This window comes from Pseudophryne corroboree, chromosome 11, assembly GCF_028390025.1.
Source record: "Pseudophryne corroboree isolate aPseCor3 chromosome 11, aPseCor3.hap2, whole genome shotgun sequence".
NCBI classification, from domain to species: Eukaryota; Metazoa; Chordata; class Amphibia; order Anura; family Myobatrachidae; genus Pseudophryne; species Pseudophryne corroboree.
In genome coordinates, this window is record NC_086454.1 from 199424610 (window position 1) to 199449925 (window position 25316).

At 47.7% G+C, this 25316-nt stretch overlaps 1 protein-coding gene and 1 non-coding gene across 4 annotated transcripts in view; both read left to right on the forward strand.

Moving 5' to 3' along the window:
- Positions 1 to 24855, forward strand: part of SF1 (splicing factor 1) — a 58038-nt gene extending 33183 nt beyond the window's left edge. For all 3 annotated transcript variants that reach the window (XM_063945205.1, XM_063945206.1, XM_063945207.1), the window contains 3 exons: positions 23181 to 23358; positions 23445 to 23606; positions 23813 to 24855. In XM_063945205.1, the coding sequence (XP_063801275.1) occupies positions 23181 to 23358; positions 23445 to 23606; positions 23813 to 24138 (666 nt within the window). In that variant the 3' untranslated portion in view covers positions 24139 to 24855. The remainder of the gene's footprint in view (positions 1 to 23180; positions 23359 to 23444; positions 23607 to 23812) is intronic.
- LOC134971053 (U5 spliceosomal RNA) lies at positions 5079 to 5191 on the forward strand. Its single transcript, XR_010190205.1, has one exon. It is a non-coding gene; the product is annotated as a U5 spliceosomal RNA (small nuclear RNA).
- Positions 24856 to 25316: the final 461 nt, after the last annotated feature.

Below are 25316 nucleotides of genomic sequence, written 5' to 3' on the forward strand. Positions count from 1 at the left end.
TACCTATCTACGTTTTACTGAGTTGACTAAAATAAGCAACTATGGCAACCGTTCAGAAGCATATTGGGGTATGGCTTCCTCCACAGAACAATTTTTTTGTTAATTTACAACAGCTAACACATGGTTAGGACTTTTGACCTGCATTACTCTGAGCCACTGGTGAGATGCTGGGAAATGTTAATGAGATAAAAGAGCAAAGCAATGACATTTATCAAGAGAAAGTGAGAGATTTTGACTGATAGCCGTAATATTCACAAGCTTAACACAGGTGTACAGGGCATTTATTTTGAAAAGCAGAGGAGGAAGTTAGTGAAAACTGGAATACACATTTTACTACAGAGTAATGAACAGGAGTCTGCCAAGGTAGACTAAAATTCCAAACGGCGTTATACAATGTATTCTACGTTCTTGTTTACATCCTAAAATTTCTATCCTTATTTCTCTGACGTCCTAGTGGATGCTGGGAACTCCGTAAGGACCATGGGGAATAGCGGCTCCGCAGGAGACTGGGCACAAAAAGTAAAAGCTTTAGACTAGCTTGTGTGCACTGGCTCCTCCCCCTATGACCCTCCTTCAAGCCTCAGTTAGATTTTTGTGCCCGAACGAGAAGGGTGCAAGCTAGGTTTTTTTATTTTCAGTGAGTCCTGCTGGCAACAGGCTCACTGCATCGTGGGACTAAGGGGAGAAGAAGCGAACTCACCTGACTGCAGAGTGGATTGGGCTTCTTGGCTACTGGACATTGGCTCCAGAGGGATGATCACAGGTTCAGCCTGGATGGGTCCCGGAGCCGCGCCGCCGGCCCCCTTACAGAGCCAGAAGAGCGAAGAGGTCCGGAGAAAGCGGCGGCAGAAGACGTTCCTGTCTTCAAATAAGGTAGCGCACAGCACTGCAGCTGTGCGCCATTGCTCTCAGCACACTTCACACTCCGGTCACTGAGGGTGCAGGGCGCTGGGGGGGGAGCGCCCTGAGACGCAATAAAAACGATATAAAAACCTTATATGGCTAAAAAAAATGCATCACATATAGCTCCTGGGCTATATGGATGCATTTATCCCCTTCCAGTTTCCTGAAAAAAGCGGGAGAAAAGGCCGCCGTGAAGGGGACGGAGCCTTTCTCCTCAGCACACAAGCGCCATTTTCTTTCACAGCTCCCTGACTCTCCCCTGCAGTCCTGCACTACAGAAACAGGGTAAAACAGAGAGGGGGGCACTATTGGCAGCTAATATATAAATACAGCAGCTATAACAGGGAGTAACACTTATATAAGGTTATCCCTGTATGTATATATATAGCGCTCTGGTGTGTGCTGGCAAACTCTCCCTCTGTCTCCCCAAAGGGCTAGTGGGGTCCTGTCCTCTATCAGAGCATTCCCTGTGTGTGTGCTGGGTGTCGGTACGATTGTGTCGACATGTATGAGGAGGAAAATGATGTGGAAGCAGAGCAATTGCCTGTGTTAGTGATGTCACCCCCTAGGGAGTCGACACCTGACTGGATGGTAGTAATTAAAGAATTACGTGACAATGTCAGCACTTTGCAAAAAACTGTTGACGACATGAGACAGCCGACAAATCAATTAGTGCCTGTTCAGGCGTCTCAGACACCGTCAGGGGCGCTAAAACGCCCGTTACCTCAGATGGTCGACACAGACCCTGACACGGATACTGAATCCAGTGTCGACGGTGACGAGACAAACGTAATGTCCAGTAGGGCCACACGTTACATGATCACGGCAATGAAGGAGGCATTGAACATTTCTGACACTACAAGTACCACAAAAAAGGGTATTATGTGGGGTGTGAAAAAACTACCAGTGGTTTTTCCTGAGTCAGATGAATTAAATGAGGTGTGTAATAAAGCGTGGGTTTCCCCCGATAAAAAACTGCTGATTTCTAATAAATTATTGGCACTATACCCTTTCCCGCCAGAGGTTAGGGCACATTGGGAAACACCCCCTAGGGTAGATAAGGCGCTCACACGCTTATCAAAACAAGTGGCGTTACAGTCTCCTGATACGGCCGCTCTCAAGGAACCAGCTGATAGAAGGCTGGAAAATATCTTAAAAGGTATATACACACATACCGGTGTTATACTGCGACCAGCGATCGCCTCAGCCTGGATGTGCAGCGCTGGAGTGGCTTGGTCGGATTCCCTGACTGAAAATATTGATACCCTGGATAGGGACAGTATATTAACTATAGAGCATTTAAAGGATGCATTACTATATATGCGAGATGCACAGAGGGATATTTGCACCCTGGCATCTAGAGTAAGTGCGATGTCCATTTCTGCCAGAAGAACGTTATGGACGCGACAGTGGTCAGGTGATGCGGATTCCAAACGACATATGGAAGTATTGCCGTATAAAGGGGAGGAGTTATTTGGGGTCGGTCTATCGGACCTGGTGGCCACGGCAACGGCTGGAAAATCCACCTTTTTACCCCAGGTCACCTCTCAGCAGAAAAAGACACCGTCTTTTCAAACCCAGTCCTTTCGTCCCTATAAGGGCAAGAGGGAATAAGGCCGCTCGTTCCTGCCCCGGGGCAGAGGAAGGGGAAAAAGACTGCACCATGCAGCCTCTTCCCAAGAGCAGAAGCCCTCCCCCGCTTCTGCCAAGTCCTCAGCATGACGCTGGGGATCTGCAAGCAGACGCGGGCACGGTGGGGGGCCGTCTCAAGAATTTCAGCGCGTAGTGGGCTCACTCGCAAGTGGACCCCTGGATTCTGCAGGTAGTATCACAGGGGTACAAATTGGAATTCGAGACGTCTCCCCCTCGCCGGTTCCTGAAGTCTGCTCTACCAACGTCTCCCTCCGACAGGGAGGCAGTATTGGAAGCTATTCACAAGCTGTATTCCCAGCAGGTGATAATCAAGGTACCCCTCCTACAACAGGGAAAGGGGTATTATTCCACGCTGTTTGTGGTACCGAAGCCGGACGGCTCGGTGAGACCAATTTTAAATCTAAAATCTTTGAACACTTACATAAAAAGGTTCAAATTCAAGATGGAGTCACTCAGAGCAGTGATAGCGAACCTGGAAGAAGGGGACTATATGGTATCTCTAGACATCAAGGATGCTTATCTCCATGTCCCAATCTACCCTTCTCACCAAGGGTACCTCAGGTTTGTGATACAAAACTGTCATTATCCGTTTCAGACGCTGCCGTTTGGATTGTCCACGGCACCACGGGTCTTTACCAAGGTAATGGCCGAAATGATGATTCTTCTTCGAAGAAAAGGCGTATTAATTATCCCTTACTTGGACGATCTCCTGATAAGGGCAAGGTCCAGGGAACAGTTAGAGGTCGGAGTAGCACTATCTCAGGTAGTGCTACGTCAGCACGGGTGGATTCTAAATATCCCAAAATCACAGCTGATTCCAACAACACATCTACTGTTCCTAGGGATGATTCTGGACACAGTCCAGAAAAAGCTGTTTCTTTATCATCCACTAGGGGTCACTGGAGTACTCTTGGGATATGGACGGGCGTAGCCGAACAAAGGCACTGAATATTTAAATTTAGGACTCTCCCCCCCCTCCATATCCCCGAGTACCTCTGTACTCTGTGTTTTTTCGGTGCTCACAGCACGAACATCGGCTTGTGGGAATGCCCACATTTGAGAAGATTTTATTAAATTTTTCATTTTACTTTTTATTTTTATTTTTAATTTTTACACTTCCCTTCCCAGTTTCTTGAAAAACTTGGGTCCGGGATGGTGCCGCTGCAAGGCAGCGTATGGCGTGTCGGTCCTCACAAAGAGCACCCTCACAGCCACAGGCGCTGCAAGGCAGCGCATGGCGTGTCGGTCCTCACAAAGAGCACCCTCACAGCCACAGGCAGCCACTGTCTCCTGCAAGCTGGACGGAGCTTACAGAAAACCCCGTCACAGCCAAGAAGAGACAAAGAGCTGGAGGGACGGAGCATTCAGCAGAAGCCCCGTCACAGTCACAGCCACGCTGGACTGAGCTTACAAAAGAAGCCCCGTCACAGCCAGGAAAGCCCGTCAAACTGAAACAAGGTATGGTGGGGTGTAAGGACGGTCAGCTCACGCTGCCGCCCTGCTGTGTGGGGAAAAGGTATTACTTTACTGCGCTGATTACATGAGAGAGCCGTTAGTACAGGCACCCGCCGCTGCTCGCCGCCGCTGATTAGACACGCTGTAACCAGCCGAGCCAGCCACTTTACGAGATCGCGGGGACACAGCTCTAGGCGGCCGCACGTCACTCAAAGACGCCGGCCGCTCTCCCAGCGCCACCGCAGCCGCCGCTGATTACCCGGCCACTGCTGTAGGATGAAAGGCGCTACCGGGGACACAGCTCTGAGCGGCCGCACGTCACTCAAAGACGCCGGCCGCTCTCCCAGCGCCACCGCAGCCGCCGCTGATTACCCGGCCACTGCTGTAGGATGAAGGGCGCTGCCGTTCGTCCGGACCACAGCTCCCCGGCACTTTACAGCAGCGCTTCCCTGCTTCATCTTGGCTCCCTGCACCCGCTCCCGTCCGCTGCAGGTAACACAAGCAGCGCAGCTGCAAGGGTGAGGGAGTAAATGCCATAGCAGCAGCACCATAAAGGCTGCATGGATAATAAGATAGGCTGTTCACTTTTAAGCTAATAACCTAAACTATGTTTCTGATGTAAACACAGGCATTTTTAACATGCTTCCTGTTTTTTCTGTTATGGTTACCATATAATGTTAATACAACAGTGTTTCTATTAACTGGGAAGCTAAAATGATTATCACAGTTTAATAGGCTATTAAGCCTATATTAACTGTATAATAGGCTATTAAGCATATATATTAACACTGCAGCAGGAATCCTGTCATGTGATTTTCAGTGTATGCATGGCATGGAGGGCCAGTTTAATCATTACTGTTTCTTCCAGTTTATAATTCCAGAACATTCCGGCCATACGCCTCTACTCCACAAGGAGGCGCAGGGGTGTTAGTGGGAATTTTTTGTTCAGGTTTTCACATAATTCTGGAACATTCCTGCCCTACATCTCTAAGCCACTAGAGACGAAGGGGTGTTAGTGGGAATTTGGTTCGGATTGCACATGGCCATGTGAACTTTTCACATAAAGAATACTCTGGTTTCTCTTCAGAGAGAATAAATCTTTCGCCTTTTACTAAAGATTTCCGTAGAGAGAAACAACCATGAGTTTCATATAATTTTCTCTATCGTCCTTGTGGATGCTGGGGTTCCTGAAAGGACCATGGGGAATAGCGGCTCCGCAGGAGACAGGGCACAAAAAGTAAAGCTTTCCGATCAGGTGGTGTGCACTGGCTCCTCCCCCTATGACCCTCCTCCAGACTCCAGTTAGATTTTTGTGCCCGGCCGAGAAGGGTGCAATCTAGGTGGCTCTCCTAAAGAGCTGCTTAGAGAAAGTTTAGCTTAGGTTTTTTATTTTACAGTGAGTCCTGCTGGCAACAGGATCACTGCAACGAGGGACTTAGGGGAGAAGGAGTGAACTCACCTGCGTGCAGGATGGATTGGCTTCTTGGCTACTGGACATCAGCTCCAGAGGGACGATCACAGGTACAGCCTGGATGGTCACCGGAGCCGCGCCGCCGGCCCCCTTGCAGATGCTGAAGTAAGAAGAGGTCCAGAATCGGCGGCTGAAGACTCCTGCAGTCTTCTAAAGGTAGCGCACAGCACTGCAGCTGTGCGCCATTTTCCTCTCAGCACACTTCACACGGCAGTCACTGAGGGTGCAGGGCGCTGGGAGGGGGGCGCCCTGGGAGGCAAATGAAAACCTTTTTTGGCGAAAAATACCTCACATATAGCCCCCAGAGGCTATATGGAGATATTTAACCCCTGCCAAGATTCACTAAATAGCGGGAGACGAGCCCGCCGAAAAAGGGGCGGGGCCTATCTCCTCAGCACACAGCGCCATTTTCTCTCACAGAAAGCCTGGAGAGAAGGCTCCCAGGCTCTCCCCTGCACTGCACTACAGAAACAGGGTTAAAACAGAGAGGGGGGGCACTGATTTTGGCGATATTGAGATATATATAAAGATGCTATAAGGGAAAACACTTATATAAGGTTGTCCCTATATAATTATAGCGTTTTGGTGTGTGCTGGCAAACTCTCCCTCTGTCTCCCCAAAGGGCTAGTGTGGGTCCTGTCCTCTGTCAGAGCATTCCCGGTGTGTGTGCTGTGTGTCGGTACGTGTGTGTCGACATGTATGAGGACGATGTTGGTGAGGAGGCGGAGAAATTGCCTGTTATGGTGATGTCACTCTCTAGGGAGTCGACACCGGAATGGATGGCTTATTTAGGGAATTACGTGAGAATGTCAACACGCTGCAAGGTCGGTTGACGACGTGAGACGGCCGACAAACTATTAGTACCGGTCCAGGCGTCTCAGAAACACCGTCAGGGGCGTTAAAAACGCCCATTTACCTCAGTCGGTCGACACAGACACGGACACTGAATCCAGTGTCGACGGTGAATAAACAAACGTATTTCTCATTAGGGCCACACGTTAAGGGCAATGAAGGAGGTGTTGCATATTTCTGATACTACAAGTACCACAAAAAAGGGTATTATGTGGGAGTGAAAAAACTACCTGTAGTTTTTCCTGAATCAGATAAAATAAAATGAAGTGTGTGATGATGCGTGGGGTTACCCCGATAGCAAATATTGGCGTTATACCCTTTCCCGCCAGAAATTAGGGCGCGTTGGGAAACACCCCTTAGGGTGATAAGGCGCTCACACGCTTATCAAGTGGCGTTACCGTCTCCAGATACGGCCGCCCTCAAGGAGCCAGCTGATAGGAAGCTGGAAAGATATCCTAAAAAGTATATACACACATACGGTGGTTATACTGCGACCAGCGATCGCCATCAGCCTGGAGATGCAGTGCTGGGTTGGCTTGGTCGGATTCCCTGACTGAAAATATTTTATTCATATAGAGCATTTAATAGGATGCATTCTATATATATGTACGTGAGATGCACAGAGGGATATTTGCTCTCTGGCATCAAGATAAGTACGTTGTCCATATCACTCAGAAGATGTCATGGACACGACAGTGGTCAGGTGATACAGATCCCATACGGCACATGGAAGTATTGCCGTATAAAGGGAAGGAGTTAGTTGGGGTCGGTCCATCGGACCTGGGGACCACGGCAACAGCTGGGAAATCCAACCTTTTTACCCCAAGTTACATCTCAGCTGAAAAAGACACCGTCTTTTCAGCCTCTATCCTTCCTTTCCCATGAGGGCATGCAGGCAAAAGGCCAGTCATATCTGCCCAGACATAGAGGTAAGGGAAGTAGACTGCAGCAGGCAGCCCCTTCCCAGGAAAAGAAGCCCTCCACCGCGTCTGCCAAGTCCTCAGCATGACGCTGGGGCCATGCAAGCGGACTCAAGGTGGGGGGGTAGTCTCAAGAGTCTCAGCGCGCAGTGGGATCACTCGCAGGTTGACCCCTAGATAGTACAAGTATTATCCCAGGGGTACAGATTGGAGAGTCGAGACATCTTCTCCTCGCAGGTTTCTGAAGTCTGCTTTACCAACGGCTCCCTCCGACAGGGAGGCAGCATTGGAAACAATTCACAAGCTGTATATCCAGCAGGTGATAATCAAAGTACCCCTCCTACAACAAGGAAAAGGGTATTATTTTTCCACACTATATTGTGGTACTGAAGCCAGACGGCTTGGTGAGACATAGTCTAAACTGAAATCTTTGAACACTTACATAAAAGGTTCAAATCGAGATGGAGTCACTCAGAGCAGTGATGGCGAACCGGAAAAAAGGGGACTATATGGTGTCCCTGGACATCAAGGATTACCTCCATGTCCAAATTGGCCCTTCTCAACAAGGGTACCTCTGGTTCGTGGTACAGAACTGTCAATATCAGTTTCAGACGATGCCGTTTGAATTATCCACGGCACCCCGGGCCTTTTACCAAGGTAATGGCCGAAAAGATGTTTCTTCAAAGAAAAAAGGCATCTAAATTATCCCTTACTTGGACGATATCCTGAAAAGGGCAAGTTCCAGAGAACAGTTGGAGGTCGGAAGAGCACTATCTAAAGTAGTTCTACGACAGCACGACTGGATTCTAAATATTCCAAGAATCGCAGCTGTTTTCCGACGATACGTCTGCTGTTCCTAGGAATGATTCTGGGCATAGTCCAGAAAAAGGTGTTCCTCCGGGAGGAAAAAGCCAAGGAGTTATTCGACCTAGTCAGAAACCTCCTAAAACCAGGCCAAGTATCAGTGCATCAATGCACAGGAGTCCTGGGAAAAATGGTGGCTTCTTACGAAGCGATTCCATTCGGCAGATCTCAGGGGATTTGCTGGACGAATGGTCCGGATCGCATTTTCAGATGCATCAGCGGATAATCCTGTCTCCAAGGACAAGGGTGTCTCTTCTGTGGGGGCTGCAGAGTGCTCATCTTTTAGAGGGCAGCACACTCAGCATTCAGGACTGTGTTCTGGGGACCACGGATACCAGCCTGAGAGGCTGGGGAGTAGTCACACAGGGAAAAAATTTCCAAGGAAGTGTGGTCAAGTCTGGAGACTTCTCTCCACATGAATATACTGGAGCTAAGGGCAATTTACAATGCTCTGAGCCTAGGAAGACTCCTGCTTCAAAGTCAACCGGTGCTGATCCAGTAGGACATCATCATGGCGGTCGCCCACGTTATCAGACGGGGCGACACAAGAAGCAGGAGGGCAATGACAGCAAGGATTCTTCGCTGGGCGGAAAATCATGTGATAACACTGTCAGCAGTGTTCATTCCGGGAGTGGGCAACTGGGAAGATTTCCTCAGCATAAAGAATTCCACCCGGAAAAGTGGAAACTTAATCTGGAAGTTTCCACATGATTGTAAACCGTTGGGAAAGACCAAAGGTGGTTATGATGGCGTCCCACCTGAAGCGCCAGGTCAAGAGACACTCAGGCAATAGCTGGGACGCTCTGGTAACACCGTCGGTGTACCAGTCGGTGTATGTGTTCCATCCTCTGCTTTTCATACCCAATGTATTGAAAATGATAGGAAGGAGAGGATAAGAACTATACTCGTGGCTCCGGTTTGGCCAAGAAGGACTTGGTTCCCGGAACTTCAAGAGATACTAAGAAGGGTCTTGATTCGGCAAGAACCGTGTCTGTTCCGGGACTTACCGCAGCTGCGTTGACGCCAAGGCGGGTGAACGCCGGATCCTAAGGGAAAGAGGCATTCCGGAAGAGGTCATCCCTACCCTGGTCAGAGCCAGGAAGGAGGTGACCGCACAACATTATCACCACTTAGGTGAAAATATGTGCCAGGGTGTGAGTCCAGGAAGGCTCCACGGAAGAATTTCAACTAGGTTAATTTCTACATTTCCTGCAAACAGGAGTGTCTATGGGTCTCAAATTGGGTCCATTAAGGTTCAAATTTCGGCCTGTTGATTTTCTTCCAGAAAGAAATTGGCTTCAGTTCCTGAAGTCCAGAAGTTGTTAAGGGAGTACTGCATATACAGCCCCTTTGATGTCTCCAGTGGCACTGGGCGATCTCAACGTAGTTTTGGGATTCCTAAAAAATCACATTGGTTTAAACAACTCAAATCTGTGGATTTGATATATCTCACATGGAAAATGACCATGCTGTTGGTCCTGGCCTCGGCCAGGCGAGTGTCAGAATTGGCGGCTTTATCTCACAAAGCCATATCTGATTGTCCATTCGGACAGAGCAAAGCTGCGGACTCGTCCCCAGTTTCTCCTTAAGGTGGTGTCAGCGTTTCACCTGAACCAGCTTATTGTGGTACCTGCGGCTACTAGGGACTTGGAGGACTCCAAGTTGCTGGATGTTATCAGGGCCCTGAAAATATAGTTTCCAGGTTGGCTGGAGTCAGGAAATCTGACTTGCTGTTTATCCTGTATGCACCCAACAATGCTGGGTGCTTCTGCTTCTAAGCAGTCGATTGCTCGTGGGATTGGTAGCACAATTCAACTTGCACATTCTGTGGCAGGCCTGCCACAGTCTAAATCTGTTAAGGCCCATTCCACAAGGAAGGTGGGCTCATCTTGGGCGGCTGTTCGAGGGGTCTCGGCATTACAACTTTGCCGAGCAGCTACGTGGTCGGGGGAGAACACGTTTGTAAAATTCTACAAATTTGATACCCTGGCAAAAGAGGACCTGGAGTTCTCTCATTCGGTGCTGCAGAGTCATCCGCACTCTCCCGCCCGTTTGGGAGCTTTGGTATAATCCCCATGGTCCTTTCAGGAACCCCAGCATCCACAAGGACGATAGAGAAAATAAGAATTTACTTACCGATAATTCTATTTCTCGGAGTCCGTAGTGGATGCTGGGCGCCCATCCCAAGTGCGGATTATCTGCAATACTTGTACATAGTTATTGCTAACTAAATCGGGTTATTGTTGTTGTGAGCCATCTTTTCAGAGGCTCCGCTGTTATCATACTGTTAACTGGGTTCAGATCACAGGTTGTACAGTGTGATTGGTGTGGCTGGTATGAGTCTTACCCGGGATTCAAAATTCCTCCCTTATTGTGTACGCTCGTCCGGGCACAGTACCTAACTGGAGTCTGGAGGAGGGTCATAGGGGGAGGAGCCAGTGCACACCACCTGATCGGAAAGCTTTACTTTTTGTGCCCTGTCTCCTGCGGAGCCGCTATTCCCCATGGTCCTTTCAGGAACCCCAGCATCCACTACGGACTCCGAGAAATAGAATTATCGGTAAGTAAATTCTTATTTTTTGATGCCTGGCTACGGCTGCCTTTAATATGCTTTTCAGCAATAAAAATATATATATGACACAAGAACTTCAATAAGTCGTGCAAGTGTCTGTTCGTTGCCTATTTTGGGGTCTGTCTGCATAGCGAGTAAGGCTCTAGCGCAGACTAAAAATAATTTTAAAGATCCTATGTTAACATTGGCAATTCAAATTTAAAGAGCGGTAAAAATCCGAGTCTCGGATACTCCGCCTGCTCTAACTAAAGACAGTCGTTTCAAAGGGCCAATTCCCTTTGGGTACCAGGGTGTTTATTTAACTGGTCTTATAATTTAATGCACGATTCTATGTCAGATCTCACACCAATAACTACGAGTGAGAAGGGTGCATTACACAGCACGCATATAGTAGGGGTTTTTTGACAACATACATTGCTAAATCCCAGTGCGTCACTGTCTTTATTTGTACAGAGACTGAGTACACTCTAAGCTCTATTTAATAGTTTCCAAAATGACGCGATCCGCCATTGGTAAATGCGTCTGTGTCAAAGAATACATTTCAGTTACTAGACTATATGTATGGAAACAGGGACGATCACGGTTTAAAGAAGCTGCAGAGTATAGCTGTAAAGCTTCTGCTAACGCCGGTCACTTTCATCGTCGCTAGTTTAACCATGACAAGGCCATAGCTTGTTGGTCTTAAATTTGACATTACTGCAGCCAGTATCAAAACGGAAATACTTGTGCCGGCGTTTAATTCCTTTAGACTTCAGTTTTTTAAAACAAAAACAGTCACGCCTTGTAAAGACGCTATAGTCTGCAAGCCAGTGGCTTGATGACCTCTTAGGCCATCTACATGTTCCTATTGTGGAGCGTGTCTTTACACGTTACATTGCGGGAAACATCAACTCATGAGGTCTCAGCTATTTACAGATTTGGCAGGTTGCCATTTAGTCTCTGCTGGTTTTCAGCTGTTTTATATCCAGTCAGTAGTACACCAGCAGAGTCAGGGTTACTTATTCCCCTCTGTTTGGGGGAACAAACAGCAAGTCACTTAATGCAGTTTGAAAATGGATTTTCTGCGGTTAGCATTTGCATATTGGAGCCACAACATTGCATAATTGCATTTGATCTTCACAATGCGTATTTACCCATTCTGGTTGTTAATAGGTTCTAACCTTGGCAAAACGCCACAACTATTAACCATTTCAGGTCTACCGTTTGGTTTCTGGTCAACGCCTCGGGTATTTACCAGAGTGATGTTGGTGGTAGCTCATCTCAGAGTCCTGACAGTGACAATCTTTCCATACTTAGACTATCTGCTCGTTAGAACTCTGTATCACCAGAGTGCCTCTAACTTAGATGATCTGCTCATAAAAACTCTGTCTCAACACAGTTCCTCTAATTTGCGCTACTAATGTATACTGCGGTGGCAGATCATGTTCAAAGCGATTCCTAGGTAAGATTATAAATACGGTAAATCAAAGACATTTACCTACTGCACATCTAGTAATTAGTGCTAAACACGCACACTAGTGATACATTGGTGTATTCGCCTGTTAAAAATAATGATGTGTTTCAAAGCGCTTTAAGTTCGCCGGCCTTCACTCGCGTTTCCCACAGAGGGCCGAGGGTGTATATACTCTGGACGACAGTCTCAGAGGTTCAGGAGTTGTAGTTAAAAAAGAGGTTCTAAAAGCACGACAGATTGCTGTCGATAAAAGTCCTGGAACTCCGTGCATTTTACAATGCACTACATGCTTCGTTTTCAGTCTGACCAAGGCAGTCAGACAAGGCAACGGGAGTTGCATACACAACAACCAGGGAGAACCAAGAAGCCGCATGGCAATGCGGCAGGTAACTCAAATCCTCAATGGCTCAGAACACCATTATGTGAAAATGTCAAGAGATCATTCCGTGACTGCACATCTGTTAGACAGATGATCTCACCCGTCAGGATTGGGATCCTGAAAACTGGACATTAAATCCAGAGGTGTTTCATATGTGAGTCCACAGAAGGGGGTTACCCTCAGGTATACATGATGGCATCTCGCCAAATTACAAAAGCTCAGTATGTGTACAAAACAACAGATCACAAAAGCAGTGGCAGTGGAGTGTTTCACATTCATGTGGTCATTCAGCATCGTGTATCTGGCTCCACCATTTTCCGCTGCTTTTTCCGTTGCCAAAACGGATCATAAGACAGTTCGTCACAGTCATACTGGTGATATCTCATGGGTTTCGGAGAGCTTGCTTCTCGAATCTCCAAGGAATACTGGCACACGATCTTGGGCCGCTCATAATACGTCCAACCTGTTACATCAGGGAACGTTCTTTTAACCATAGTTACAATGTACCTATTACCCATGTACCGCAGCTGCGGTTGACGGAGTGAGGGTTCAGACCGCCCTCTTAAGAAATAGAGCGTTACAGTATCGGTTATACCAACCAGGTTACGAGCTAGTAAGCCGCTTTAGGCAGCTCATTATTACAAAATTTCGTGTGGTAGACCTCGGAAGTTTCCGACATCATCCTTCAAGTTACCCGTATTCTGTTAAACGGGGTGGAATGGAAAACTGCGTTTATCTGCACTAAGGGTGCAGGTATCTGTGTGGTAAACTTATTTTCAAAGACGTTTGCCTCTATTACGTCTGTACACACTTTTCTACAAGGTGTCATCAAAGTTCAAGACTCTATTTATCCCACCTACAGCGCCAGGTGGCTTGAAGTTGGGTTCAGATTTCTTATAGTTTTCATATTTTGAACCCTTACATGAAGGGGGATTAAGTTTCTCACTTTGGAAAACATTTTCCTTCTAGCCTTGGCTTCGGCAAGGGTTTTGCTTTCATATTTGAGTGCCTTGTTTTCCAAGCCACCGTATTTGAGTTTTCTCATGATAAAGCAGATCTTCGGACGAATTCCGCTTTCGTATTCTTCACATCAATATACCAATAGTGGTTCATGTGTGGACAGCACATTCTAGAATTCTGAATGTGCTACACGCATTACGCGTTTATATATGTCCCGAACGTCTACAGTACGTGAGATGAATACGTTGTTTGTTCTCTATGATACTGCCAACTGGGGTTAGCCAGTTTTTCAGCAGACATTATCCAGTTGGATAATAATAATGACTACAAGTCAGGCTTACTTTAAGGCTAAGTTACAATCGTCTACGTCAGTAATAGCTCATCCCACAGGTTCTGTGGGAATGTCAGACCCAGCGGGTCGTGGAGTGTCTACGACGCGGCTACATAGCCTTCAGTGCACCACGTTTGTGCACGTTTACACGTTATGAATGGTGGCGCCATCAGCATCTAGCTTTGGCCTGCCTACTGTTACAAGTATCAAACAGCTCTCCCGCCCACGAGGGAAGCTTTGGTACGTCCCAAGAGTACTCCAGTGACCCCTAGTGGATGATAAAGAAAATAGGATTTTGGTACTTACCAGGTAAATCCTTTTCTTTGAATCCATAGGGGGCACTGGACGCCCACCCAGAGCAGTTTTACGTGGGTTGTTTTAAGCTCAAGGGAGCTTAGGGTAACAAGTTTTACTTGATTGATATTAAGCTCAGAGGAGCTTATGGTAACACATTTTCACCGATTGGTTCAAATTATAAAGTTCTATCGGTTATGGTGTCAACTGTTTAGTTGACAGTAAGGTTATGGGTCAACATTGTTGTTGTCCGTTATGTTATAGGTATTCTCCATTGTCAACCTCTCTATATAGTTCCTGTTCGCTCAGTAAAAAACACAGAGTACACTGAGGTACTCGGGGATATGGAGGGGGGGGGGAGAGTCCTAAATTTAAATATTCAGTGCCTTTGTTCGGCTACGCCCGTCCATATCCCAAGAGTACTCCAGTGCCCCCTATGGATTCAAAGAAAAGGATTTACCTGGTAAGTACCAAAATCCTATTTTCTCCCGGAGGAGAAGGCCAGGGAGTTATCCGAGCTAGTCAGGAACCTCCTAAAACCAGGACAAGTGTCAGTGCATCAGTGCACGAGAGTCCTGGGAAAAATGGTGGCTTCTTACGAAGCGATTCCATTCGGAAGATTCCATGCAAGAACTTTTCAGTGGGATCTGCTGGACAAATGGTCCGGATCGCATCTTCAGATGCATCAGCGGATAACCCTATCTCCAAGGACAAGGGTATCTCTCCTGTGGTGGTTACAGAAGGCTCATCTTCTAGAGGGCCGCAGATTCGGCATTCAGGATTGGATGTTAGTAACCACGGATGCCAGCCTGAGAGGCTGGGGAGCAGTCACACAGGGAAGAAATTTCCAGGGCTTGTGGTCAAGCATGGAAACGTCTCTTCACATAAATATCCTAGAGCTAAGGGCCATTTACAATGCCCTAAGTCAAGCAAGGCCTCTGCTTCAGGGTCAACCGGTATTGATCCAGTCGGACAACATCACGGCGGCCGCCCACGTAAACAGACAGGGCGGCACAAGAAGCAGGAGGGCAATGGCAGAAGCTGCAAGGATTCTCCGCTGGGCGGAAAATCATGTGGTAGCACTGTCAGCAGTGTTCATTCCGGGAGTGGACAACTGGAAAGCAGACTTCCTCAGCAGACACGACCTCCACCCGGGGGAGTGGGGACTTCATCCAGAAGTCTTCCAAGTGATTGTAAACCGTTGGGAAAAACCAAAGGTGGACATGATGGCGTCCCGTCTCAACAAGAAACTGGACAGATATTGCGCCAGGTCAAGGGACCCTCAGGCAATAGCGGTGGACGCTCTGGTAACTCCGTGGGTGTTCCAGTCGGTATATGTGTTCCCTCCTCTTCCTCTCATACCAAAAGTACTGAGAATCATAAGGAGAGGAGTAAGAACGATACTCGTGGCTCCGGATTGGCCAAGAAGAACTTGGTACCCGGAGCTGCAAGAGATGCTCACGGAGGACCCGTGGCCTCTACCTCTAAGGAAGGACCTGCTCCAGCAGGGACCTTGTCTGTTCCAAGACTTACCGCGGCTGCGTTTGACGGCATGGCGGTTGAACGCCGGATCCTGAAGGAAAAAGGCATTCCAGATGAAGTCATCCCTACCCTGATCAAGGCCAGGAAGGATGTAACTGCAAAACATTATCATCGCATTTGGCGAAAATATGTTGCGTGGTGTGAGGCCAAGAAGGTCCCTACGGAGGAATTTCAACTGGGTCGTTTCCTACATTTCCTGCAAGCAGGATTGTCTATGGGCCTAAAATTAGGATCCATTAAGGTTCAAATTTCGGCCCTGTCGATCTTCTTCCAGAAAGAACTGGCTTCAGTGCCTGAAGTTCAGACATTTGTCAAAGGGGTACTGCATATACAGCCTCCTTTTGTGCCTCCAGTGGCACCTTGGGATCTCAATGTAGTTTTAGGGTTCCTAAAATCACATTGGTTTGAACCACTTGCCACAGTGGATTTGAAATATCTCGCATGGAAAGTGGTAATGCTGTTGGCCCTGGCTTCAGCCAGGCGCGTATCAGAATTGGCGGCTTTATCCTATAAAAGCCCTTACCTGATATTTCATTCGGATAGGGCGGAATTGAGGACTCGTCCTCAATTTCTCCCTAAGGTGGTTTCAGCGTTTCACATGAATCAACCTATTGTGGTACCTGTGGCTACTAGGGACTTGGAGGACTCCAAGTTGCTGGACGTAGTCAGGGCCCTGAAAATATGTTTCCAGGACGGCTGGAGTCAGAAAATCTGACTCGCTGTTTATACTGTATGCACCCAACAAGCTGGGTGCTCCTGCTTCTAAGCAGACGATTGCTCGTTGGATTTGTAGTACAATTCAACTTGCACATTCTGTGGCAGGCCTGCCACAGCCAAAATCTGTAAAAGCCCATTCCACAAGGAAGGTGGGCTCATCTTGGGCGGCTGCCCGAGGGGTCTCGGCTTTACAACTTTGCCGAGCAGCTACTTGGTCAGGGGCAAACACGTTTGCTAAATTCTACAAATTTGATACCCTGGCTGAGGAGGACCTGGAGTTCTCTCATTCGGTGCTGCAGAGTCATCCGCACTCTCCCGCCCTTTTGGGAGCTTTGGTATAATCCCCATGGTCCTTACGGAGTTCCCAGCATCTACTAGGACGTCAGAGAAAATAAGAATTTACTTACCGATAATTCTATTTCTCGTAGTCCGTAGTGGATGCTGGGTGCCCATCCCAAGTGCGGATTGTCTGCAATACTTGTTTATAGTTATTGTTACAAACAAATCGGGTTGTTTATTGTTGGAAGCCATCTTTTCAGAGGCTCCTACGGTTGTCATACTGTTAACTGGGTTCAGATCACGAGTTGTACGGTGTGATTGGTGTGGCTGGTATGAGTCTTACCCGGGATTCAAGATCCTTCCTTATTATGTACGCTCGTCCGGGCACAGTATCTTAACTGAGGCTTGGAGGAGGGTCATAGGGGGAGGAGCCAGTGCACACCAGCTAGTCTAAAGCTTTTACTTTTTGTGCCCAGTCTCCTGCGGAGCCGCTATTCCCCATGGTCCTTACGGAGTTCCCAGCATCCACTACGGACTACGAGAAATAGAATTATCGGTAAGTAAATTCTTATTTAAATTGCCCTTGCGGTTCGACATAACTTGGTGTAATTTCTACAACCTTTTTGCTGCTGTGGTCTTGCCAAAATTGTTTCTCTACTGTACTATTGCATATTGGAGCTGTATAAGTGGTAGCCTTGGAAATAACTTTCTCTGACGTCCTAAGTGGATGCTGGGACTCCGTAAGGACCATGGGGAATAGCGGCTCCGCAGGAGACTGGGCACAACTATAAAGAAAGCTTTAGGTCTAACTGGTGTGCACTGGCTCCTCCCACTATGACCCTCCTCCAGACTTCAGTTAGAATCTTGTGCCCGGCTGAGCTGGATGCACACTAGGGGCTCTCCTGAGCTCCTAGAAAGAAAGTTTATTTAGGTTTTTTATTTTACAGCGAGATCTGCTGGCAACAGACTCACTGCAGCGAGGGACTAAGGGGAGAAGAAGCGAACCTACCTAACAGGTGGTAGTTTGGGCTTCTTAGGCTACTGGACACCATTAGCTCCAGAGGGATCGACCGCAGGACCCGTCCTTGGTGTTCGTTCCCGGAGCCGCGCCGCCGTCCCCCTTACAGAGCCAGAAGCAAGAAAAGGTCCGGAAAATCGGCGGCAGAAGACTTCGGTCTTCACCAAGGTAGCGCACTGCAGCTGTGCCCCATTGCTCCTCATGTACACCTCACACTCCGGTCACTGATGGGTGCAGGGCGCTGGGGGGGGGCGCCCTCAGGGCAATATGACACCTACATCATATATAGTCCTAGAGGCTATATAGATTACATCATATATAGTCCTAGAGGCTATATAGATGTAAAAATACCCCTGCCAGTATTCCAGAAAAAGCGGGAGAAGTCCGCCGGAAAAGGGGCGGGGCCATCTCCCTCAGCACACTGGCGCCATTTTTCCCTCACAGCTCCGCTGGAAGGAAGCTCCCTGGCTCTCCCCGGCAGTCTGAAACCTACCGAAGGGTAAAAAAGAGGGGGGACACTAAATTTAGGCACAGGATATAAAGATAGATAGATAGATATATATATATATATAAAGCAGCTATAAGGGAAAACACTCATTTATAGTGGGATCCCTGTGTTATATAGCGCTCTGGTGTGTGCTGGCATACTCTCTGTCTCCCCAAAGGGCTTTGTGGGGTCCTGTCCTCTGTCAGAGCATTCCCTGTGTGTTTGCGGTGTGTCGGTATGGCTGTGTCGACATATTTGAGGAGGCTTATGTGGAGGCGGAGCAGATACCTGTGAATGTGATGTCACCCCCTGCGGGGTCGACACCTGAGTGGATGGTGCTGTGGAAGGAATTACGCGACAGTGTCGACTCCTTGCATAAAAGGTTTGACGACATACCTAATGTGGGACAGCCGGCTTCTCAGCCTGTGCCTGCCCAGGCGTCTCAAAAGCCATCAGGGGCTCTAAAACGCCCGCTACCTCAGATGGCAGACACAGATGTCGACACGGATACTGACTCCAGTGTCGACGACGATGAGACTAATGTAACTTCCAGTAGGGCCACACGTTACATGATTGAGGCAATGAAAAATGTGTTGCACATTTCTGATGTTACCCCCGGTACCACAAAAAAGGGTATTATGTTTGGAGAGAAAAAACTACCAGTAGTTTTTCCTCCATCTGAGGAGTTAAATGAAGTGTGTGAAGAAGCGTGGGCTTCCCCTGATAAGAAGCTGGTAATTTCTAAGAGGTTACTAATGGCGTACCCTTTCCCGCCAGAAGATAGGTCACGTTGGGAAACATCCCCATGAGTGGATGAAGCGCACACACGCTTGTCAAAGAAGGTGGCACTACCGTCTCCGGATACGGCCGCCCTGAAGGAATCTGCTGATAGAAAGCAGGAGGCTATCCTGAAATCTATATATACACACACACAGGTGTTATACTGAGACCAGCTATTGCTTCAGCATGGATGTGCAGTGCTGCAGCTGCATGGTCAGATTCCCTGTCAGAAAATATAGATACCCTAGACAGGGACACTATATTGCTAACCGTAGAGCATATAAAAGACGCACTTTTATACATGAGGGATGCACAGAGGGATATTTGCCGGCTGGCATTAAAAATTAGTGCAATGTCCATTTCTGCCAGGAGAGGGTTATGGACTCCGCAGTGGACAGGAGATGCAGATTCCAAACGACACATGGAAGTTTTGCCTTATAAGGGTGAGGAGTTGTTCGGGGATGGTCTCTCGGACCTCGTTTCCACAGCAACAGCTGGGAAGTCTACATTTTTACCCCATGTTCCCTCACAGCCAAAGAAAGCACCGTATTATCAGGTACAGTTCTTTCGGCCCAATAGGGGCAAGCGGGTTAAAGGCGCGTCCTTTCTGCCCAGAGGCAGAGGTAGGGGAAAAAAGCTGCAGCATACAGCCAGTTCCCAGGAGCAAAAGTCCTCCCCCGCTTCCTCCAAGTCCACAGCATGATGCTGGGGCTCCACAGGCGGAGCCAGGTACGGTGGGGGCCCGTCTCAAATATTTCAGCAATCAGTGGGCTCGCTCACGGGTGGATCCCTGGATTTTTCAGATAGTATCTCAGGGGTACAAGCTGGAATTCAAGACGTTTCCCCCCCGCCGTTTCCTCAAATCTGCCTTGCCAACCACTCCTTCAGGCAGGGAGGCAGTGTTACAGGCAATTCACAAGCTGTATTCACAACAGGTGATAGTAAAGGTACCCCTACTTCAACAAGGACGGGGTTACTATTCCACAATGTTTGTGGTACCGAAACCGGACGGTTCGGTGAGACCCATTTTAAATTTGAAATCCTTGAACACATATATAAAAAAATTTAAGTTCAAGATGGAATCGCTCAGGGCGGTTATTGCAAGCCTGGACGAGGGGGATTACATGGTATCACTGGACATCAAGGATGCTTACCTGCATGTCCCCATTTACCATCCTCACCAGGAGTACCTCAGATTTGTGGTATAGGATTGTCATTACCAATTCCAGACGTTGCCGTTCGGTCTATCCACGGCTCCGAGGGTCTTTACCAAGGTAATGGCCGAAATGATGATACTCCTTCGAAAGAAGGGAGTTTTAATTATCCCGTACTTGGACGATCTCCTGATTAAAGGCGAGGTCCAGAGAGCAGTTGTTGTTCGGGGTAGCACTATCTCGGGAGGTGCTACAACAGCACGGCTGGATTCTAAACATTCCAAAGTCGCAGCTGGTCCCTACGACACGTCTACTGTTCCTGGGGATGGTTCTGGACACAGAACAGAAAAAAGTGTTTCTCCCGGAGGAGAAGGCCAAGGAGCTGTCATCTCTAGTCAGAGGCCTCCTAAAACCAAAACAGGTGTCGGTGCATCACTGCACGCGGATCCTGGGAAAGATGGTAGCTTCCTACGAAGCGATTCCGTTCGGCAGGTTCCATGCAAGAACCTTTCAGTGGGACCTGTTGGACAAGTGGTCCGGATCGCATCTTCAGATGCATCGGCTGATAACCCTGTCTCCAAGGACAAGGGTGTCTCTGCTGTGGTGGCTGCAGAGTGCTCATCTTCAGGAGGGCCGCAGATTCGGCATACAGGACTGGGTCCTGGTGACCACGGATGCCAGCCTTCGAGGCTGGGGTGCAGTCACACAGGGAAGAAACTTCCAAGGACTATGGTCAACTCAGGAGACTTCCCTGCACATAAATATTCTGGAACTAAGGGCCATTTACAATGCCCTAAGTCAGGCAAAACCCCTGCTTCAAAACCAGCCGGTACTGATCCAGTCAGACAACATCACGGCGGTCACCCATGTAAACCGACAGGGCGGCACGAGAAGCAGGACGGCGATGGCAGAAGCCACAAGGATTCTCCGATGGGCGGAAAATCACGTGTTAGCACTGTCAGCAGTGTTCATTCCGGGAGTGGACAACTGGGAAGCAGACTTCCTCAGCAGGCACGACCTCCACCCGGGAGAGTGGGGACTTCATCCAGAAGTCTTCCAACTGATTGTAAACCGTTGGGAAAGGCCACAGGTGGACATGATGGCGTCCCGTCTCAACAAAAAGCTATAAAAGTATTGCGCCAGGTCAAGAGACCCGCAGGCGATAGCTGTGGACGCTCTAGTGACACCGTGGGTGTACCGGTCGGTTTGTGTTCCCTCCTCTTCCTCTCATACCAAAGGTACTGAGGATAATACGGAGAAGAGTAAGAACTATACTCATTGTTCCGGATTGGCCAAGAAGAGCTTGGTACCCGGAACTTCAAGAACTGATCTCAGATGACCCATGGCCTCTACCGCTCAGACAAGACCTGCTGCAGCAGGGGCCCTGTCTGTTCCAAGACTTACCGCGGCTGCGTTTGACGGCATGGCGGTTGAACACCGGATCCTGAAGGAAAAGGGCATTCCGTAGGAAGTCATTCCTACGCTGATTAAAGCTAGGAAAGAAGTAACCGCAAACCATTATCACCGCATATGGCGAAAATATGTTGCGTGGTGTGAGGCCAGGAAGGCCCCAACGGAGTAATTTCAGCTGGGCCGTTTCCTGCACTTCCTACAGTCAGGGGTGACTATGGGCCTTAAATTGGGTTCCATTAAGGTCCAGATTTCGGCTCTATCGATTTTCTTCCAGAGAGAACTGGCTTCACTACCTGAAGTTCAAACTTTTGTTAAGGGAGTGCTGCATATTCAGCCCCCTTTTGTGCCTCCAGTGGCACCTTGGGATCTCAACGTGGTGTTGGATTTCCTAAAGTCACATTGGTTTGAGCCACTGAAAACCGTGGATTTGAAATATCTCACGTGGAAAGTGGTCATGTTGTTGGCCTTGGCTTCGGCCAGGCGTGTATCAGAATTGGCGGCTTTGTCATGTAAAAGCCCTTATCTGATTTTCCATATGGATAGGGCAGAATTGAGGACTCGTCCCCAGTTTCTCCCTAAAGTGGTATCGGCTTTTCATCTGAACCAACCTATCGTGGTGCCTGCGGCTACAAAAGACTTGGAGGCTTCCAAGTTGTTGGACGTAGTCAGGGCCCTGAAAATCTGTTTCCAGGACAGCTGGATCGCTCTTTATCCTGTATGCGCCCAATAAGTTGGGTGCACCTGCTTCAAAGCAGACTATTGCTCGCTGGATCTGTAGTACGATTCAGCTTGCACATTCTGCGGCTGGACTGCCGCATCCTAAATCAGTGAAAGCCCATTCCACGAGGGGTCTCGGCTCTTCAACTTTGCCGAGCAGCTACTTGATCGGGGTCAAACACGTTTGCTAAATTCTACAAGTTTGACACCCTGGCTGAGGAGGACCTAGAGTTTGCTCATTCGGTGCTGCAGAGTCATCCGCACTCTCCCGCCTGTTTGGGAGCTTTGGTATAATCCCCATGGTCCTTACGGAGTCCCAGCATCCACTTAGGACGTCAGAGAAAATAAGAATTTACTCACCGGTAATTCTATTTCTCGTTGTCCGTAGTGGATGCTGGGCGCCCATCCCAAGTGCGGATTGTCTGCAATACTTGTTCATAGTTATTGCTTAACTAAAGGGTTATTGTTGAGCCATCTGGGAGGCTCAGTTGTTATCATACTGTTAACTGGGTATTGTATCACGAGTTATACGGTGTGATTGGTGTGGCTGGTATGAGTCTTACCTGGGATTCAAAATCCTTCCTTATTGTGTCAGCTCTTCCGGGCACAGTATCCTAACTGAAGTCTGGAGGAGGGTCATAGTGGGAGGAGCCAGTGCACACCAGTTAGACCTAAAGCTTTCTTTATAGTTGTGCCCAGTCTCCTGCGGAGCCGCTATTCCCCATGGTCCTTACGGAGTCCCAGCATCCACTACGGACTACGAGAAATAGAATTACCGGTGAGTAAATTCTTATTTTTGTAGACAAGTTATCTAGATTTAATGTACTCTTACTCTCCTGAAACTTCTATATACCAACAGAAACCCAGTGTCCCTGAATGGCCTTAAAAGCTTAAGTATAAAAATCCTGTACTTATAATCGTAGTGGAAGGAGATTTTTGATCTATGAAATGTTTTCCTTGATATAGACCCGGCCACCCTGGATGGCTACTGATCGTCCATTCCCATCTCTACATGGTTCACCTCACTCCTTCCATCATCCAATGGGAGGAGCTGGCAATGGTCCACCCCTCCAGCCTAATCCTGCCCCCCATCATCACTGGATGCAACCCCATCATGGACAACATCCACATGGTCATCCTATGGGTAAGCACTTGAATGCAGTTCTTGACCTCTTTCTTCATCACTACAACATTAGTTAGTTTTTTTTTTTTTTTGTTTTTCTTCCCCAGGCCTCTTGCATTCACATCCAATGGGCCTGATGCCACCTCCGCCTCCACCACCTAGTGGACCAGCTCCTCCACCACCACCATCTGGTCCCTCTTTGCCTCCTTGGCAACAACAAGCTACAGGAGCACATCACCAGCCTGGAGCACCCCTTCCATGGCAGCAGAGTAAGTATGGACTTTCCATTGATAAAATACGTGAATAAAGCATCACAGGGTAGTACAGTAGCTGAGTAACCGCACAACTAGATTTTTCTTAGTCTTTTTTAATAGTATTGGGGTTTTTTTGCTTAGGTTTTCTATCCTAGATAGTTTTGGGTGGTTTTGCCTATTCAATCCTAGACTAATTTACTCATTTTATATTTTCCTTCCAGGCTCCCAAACCACATCTGCCTCAGGCTCTCTTCCTCCATGGCAGCAGCAACAAGGAGGGGCTAGTGCTTCATCTAGTGCTGCCATACAGTCGAGTGCCTCTCTTGTACCCCCACCCCCTGGTGTCCAACCCCCACTGCCCCCTAGTGCCCCACCACCACCTCCGCCGCCACCACCTGGAACGTCTGGCCTTCTGTATGCGCCACCACCTCCTCCCCCACCTCCAATGGATCATTCCAACTTTGTCACTATGATGGGTATGGGTGTTCCAGGAATACCTCCATTCTCTATGCCCCCTGCTCCTCCTCCACCCCCACCCCAAAACTGAGTCACCATTTTCTACTTTCATTCACTATTAAGGTGATCTGCCATTCACATCAGAACTCTGTATTTTCCACACTGAATAGTTGAATCCTACCAATGATAAATGAGGAACAGCATACACATGCTTAATAAATTTGTGCTTAATACAGACTTTAACAATCCAACCGCTCACTTATTTTGAATTCAGTTGGGGCTCCTTTGTACTTCCATCAGGATGGTAGTCATTTTGTTTTACCCTAGTAAGGCTTTATGGTTTATATTCAGTTTTTTAATACAGGTGTTAAATGCTAGTTAAAGAATGACAAAGCCTTGTTCTTTAACATTTAAACTGAGTGTGTGAAGCATAGGTAAATCTTTTTACGGATTGTCACAGATAACATGTTGCTCATTGCTGCCTCTGACATTTTGTTCTAATTCCTATTTTTCAATGCAGAACAAAAATGGTACTTTGCCACACTCATAACTACTTGTCTAGTAACTCTAAATACCTTTAATAATGCATTGTTAATTTGCCATGTTACTTTAGTCTTGTGTGAGTAAAGGCAGTATGTCTATCCTCGTTCCCTGATGTGACTTGTGGATGGGTGCAAAGTTCTTTGTCAAGGAAAAGCAGCAGTTGTAGCATTTAGTCTGATCCTATCGCCTTTATGCTTGCTTTTTTTGTCTGCTGTAAAAAGAGCCTGTCTTACATTAAAATAATTTTTAAAAAAAATAAAACAAACCTCTTGTCTGTAATTTACCTAGTAAAGTAATTAAGGTTGTTGAGTTATTTTTTTTTTTTTTTTTAATGAAGTAATTTTTATTCAGCAGTCTGGAGAATAAAGTACAGACATTGCAGAGCATCATCATATCACAAAAGATAAATCAATTAGCTTGAGGCAGAACCTCATTTGAAAAAAGTTCACATTTGTGGGATAACTGAACATGTCCATGAGGGAATGTACACACAATGTCCTGTTCAGATCGTTTGGGTCTGCAAGATCCGTAACCATATATATAAAACCTCATGTACTTTTATATTTACGCCCTTAAACTAACCTATAAGAAACATGAAATGAAAGAGAAAAAATACAAAAAAACAGAAGCAAGGTGAGAAGGAATATTTTGATTCAGGACCACAGTGATCATGCAATGAAGTAGACGACCCCGCAGGGCCCAACCGCCAAGCATCTCAAAAACGTC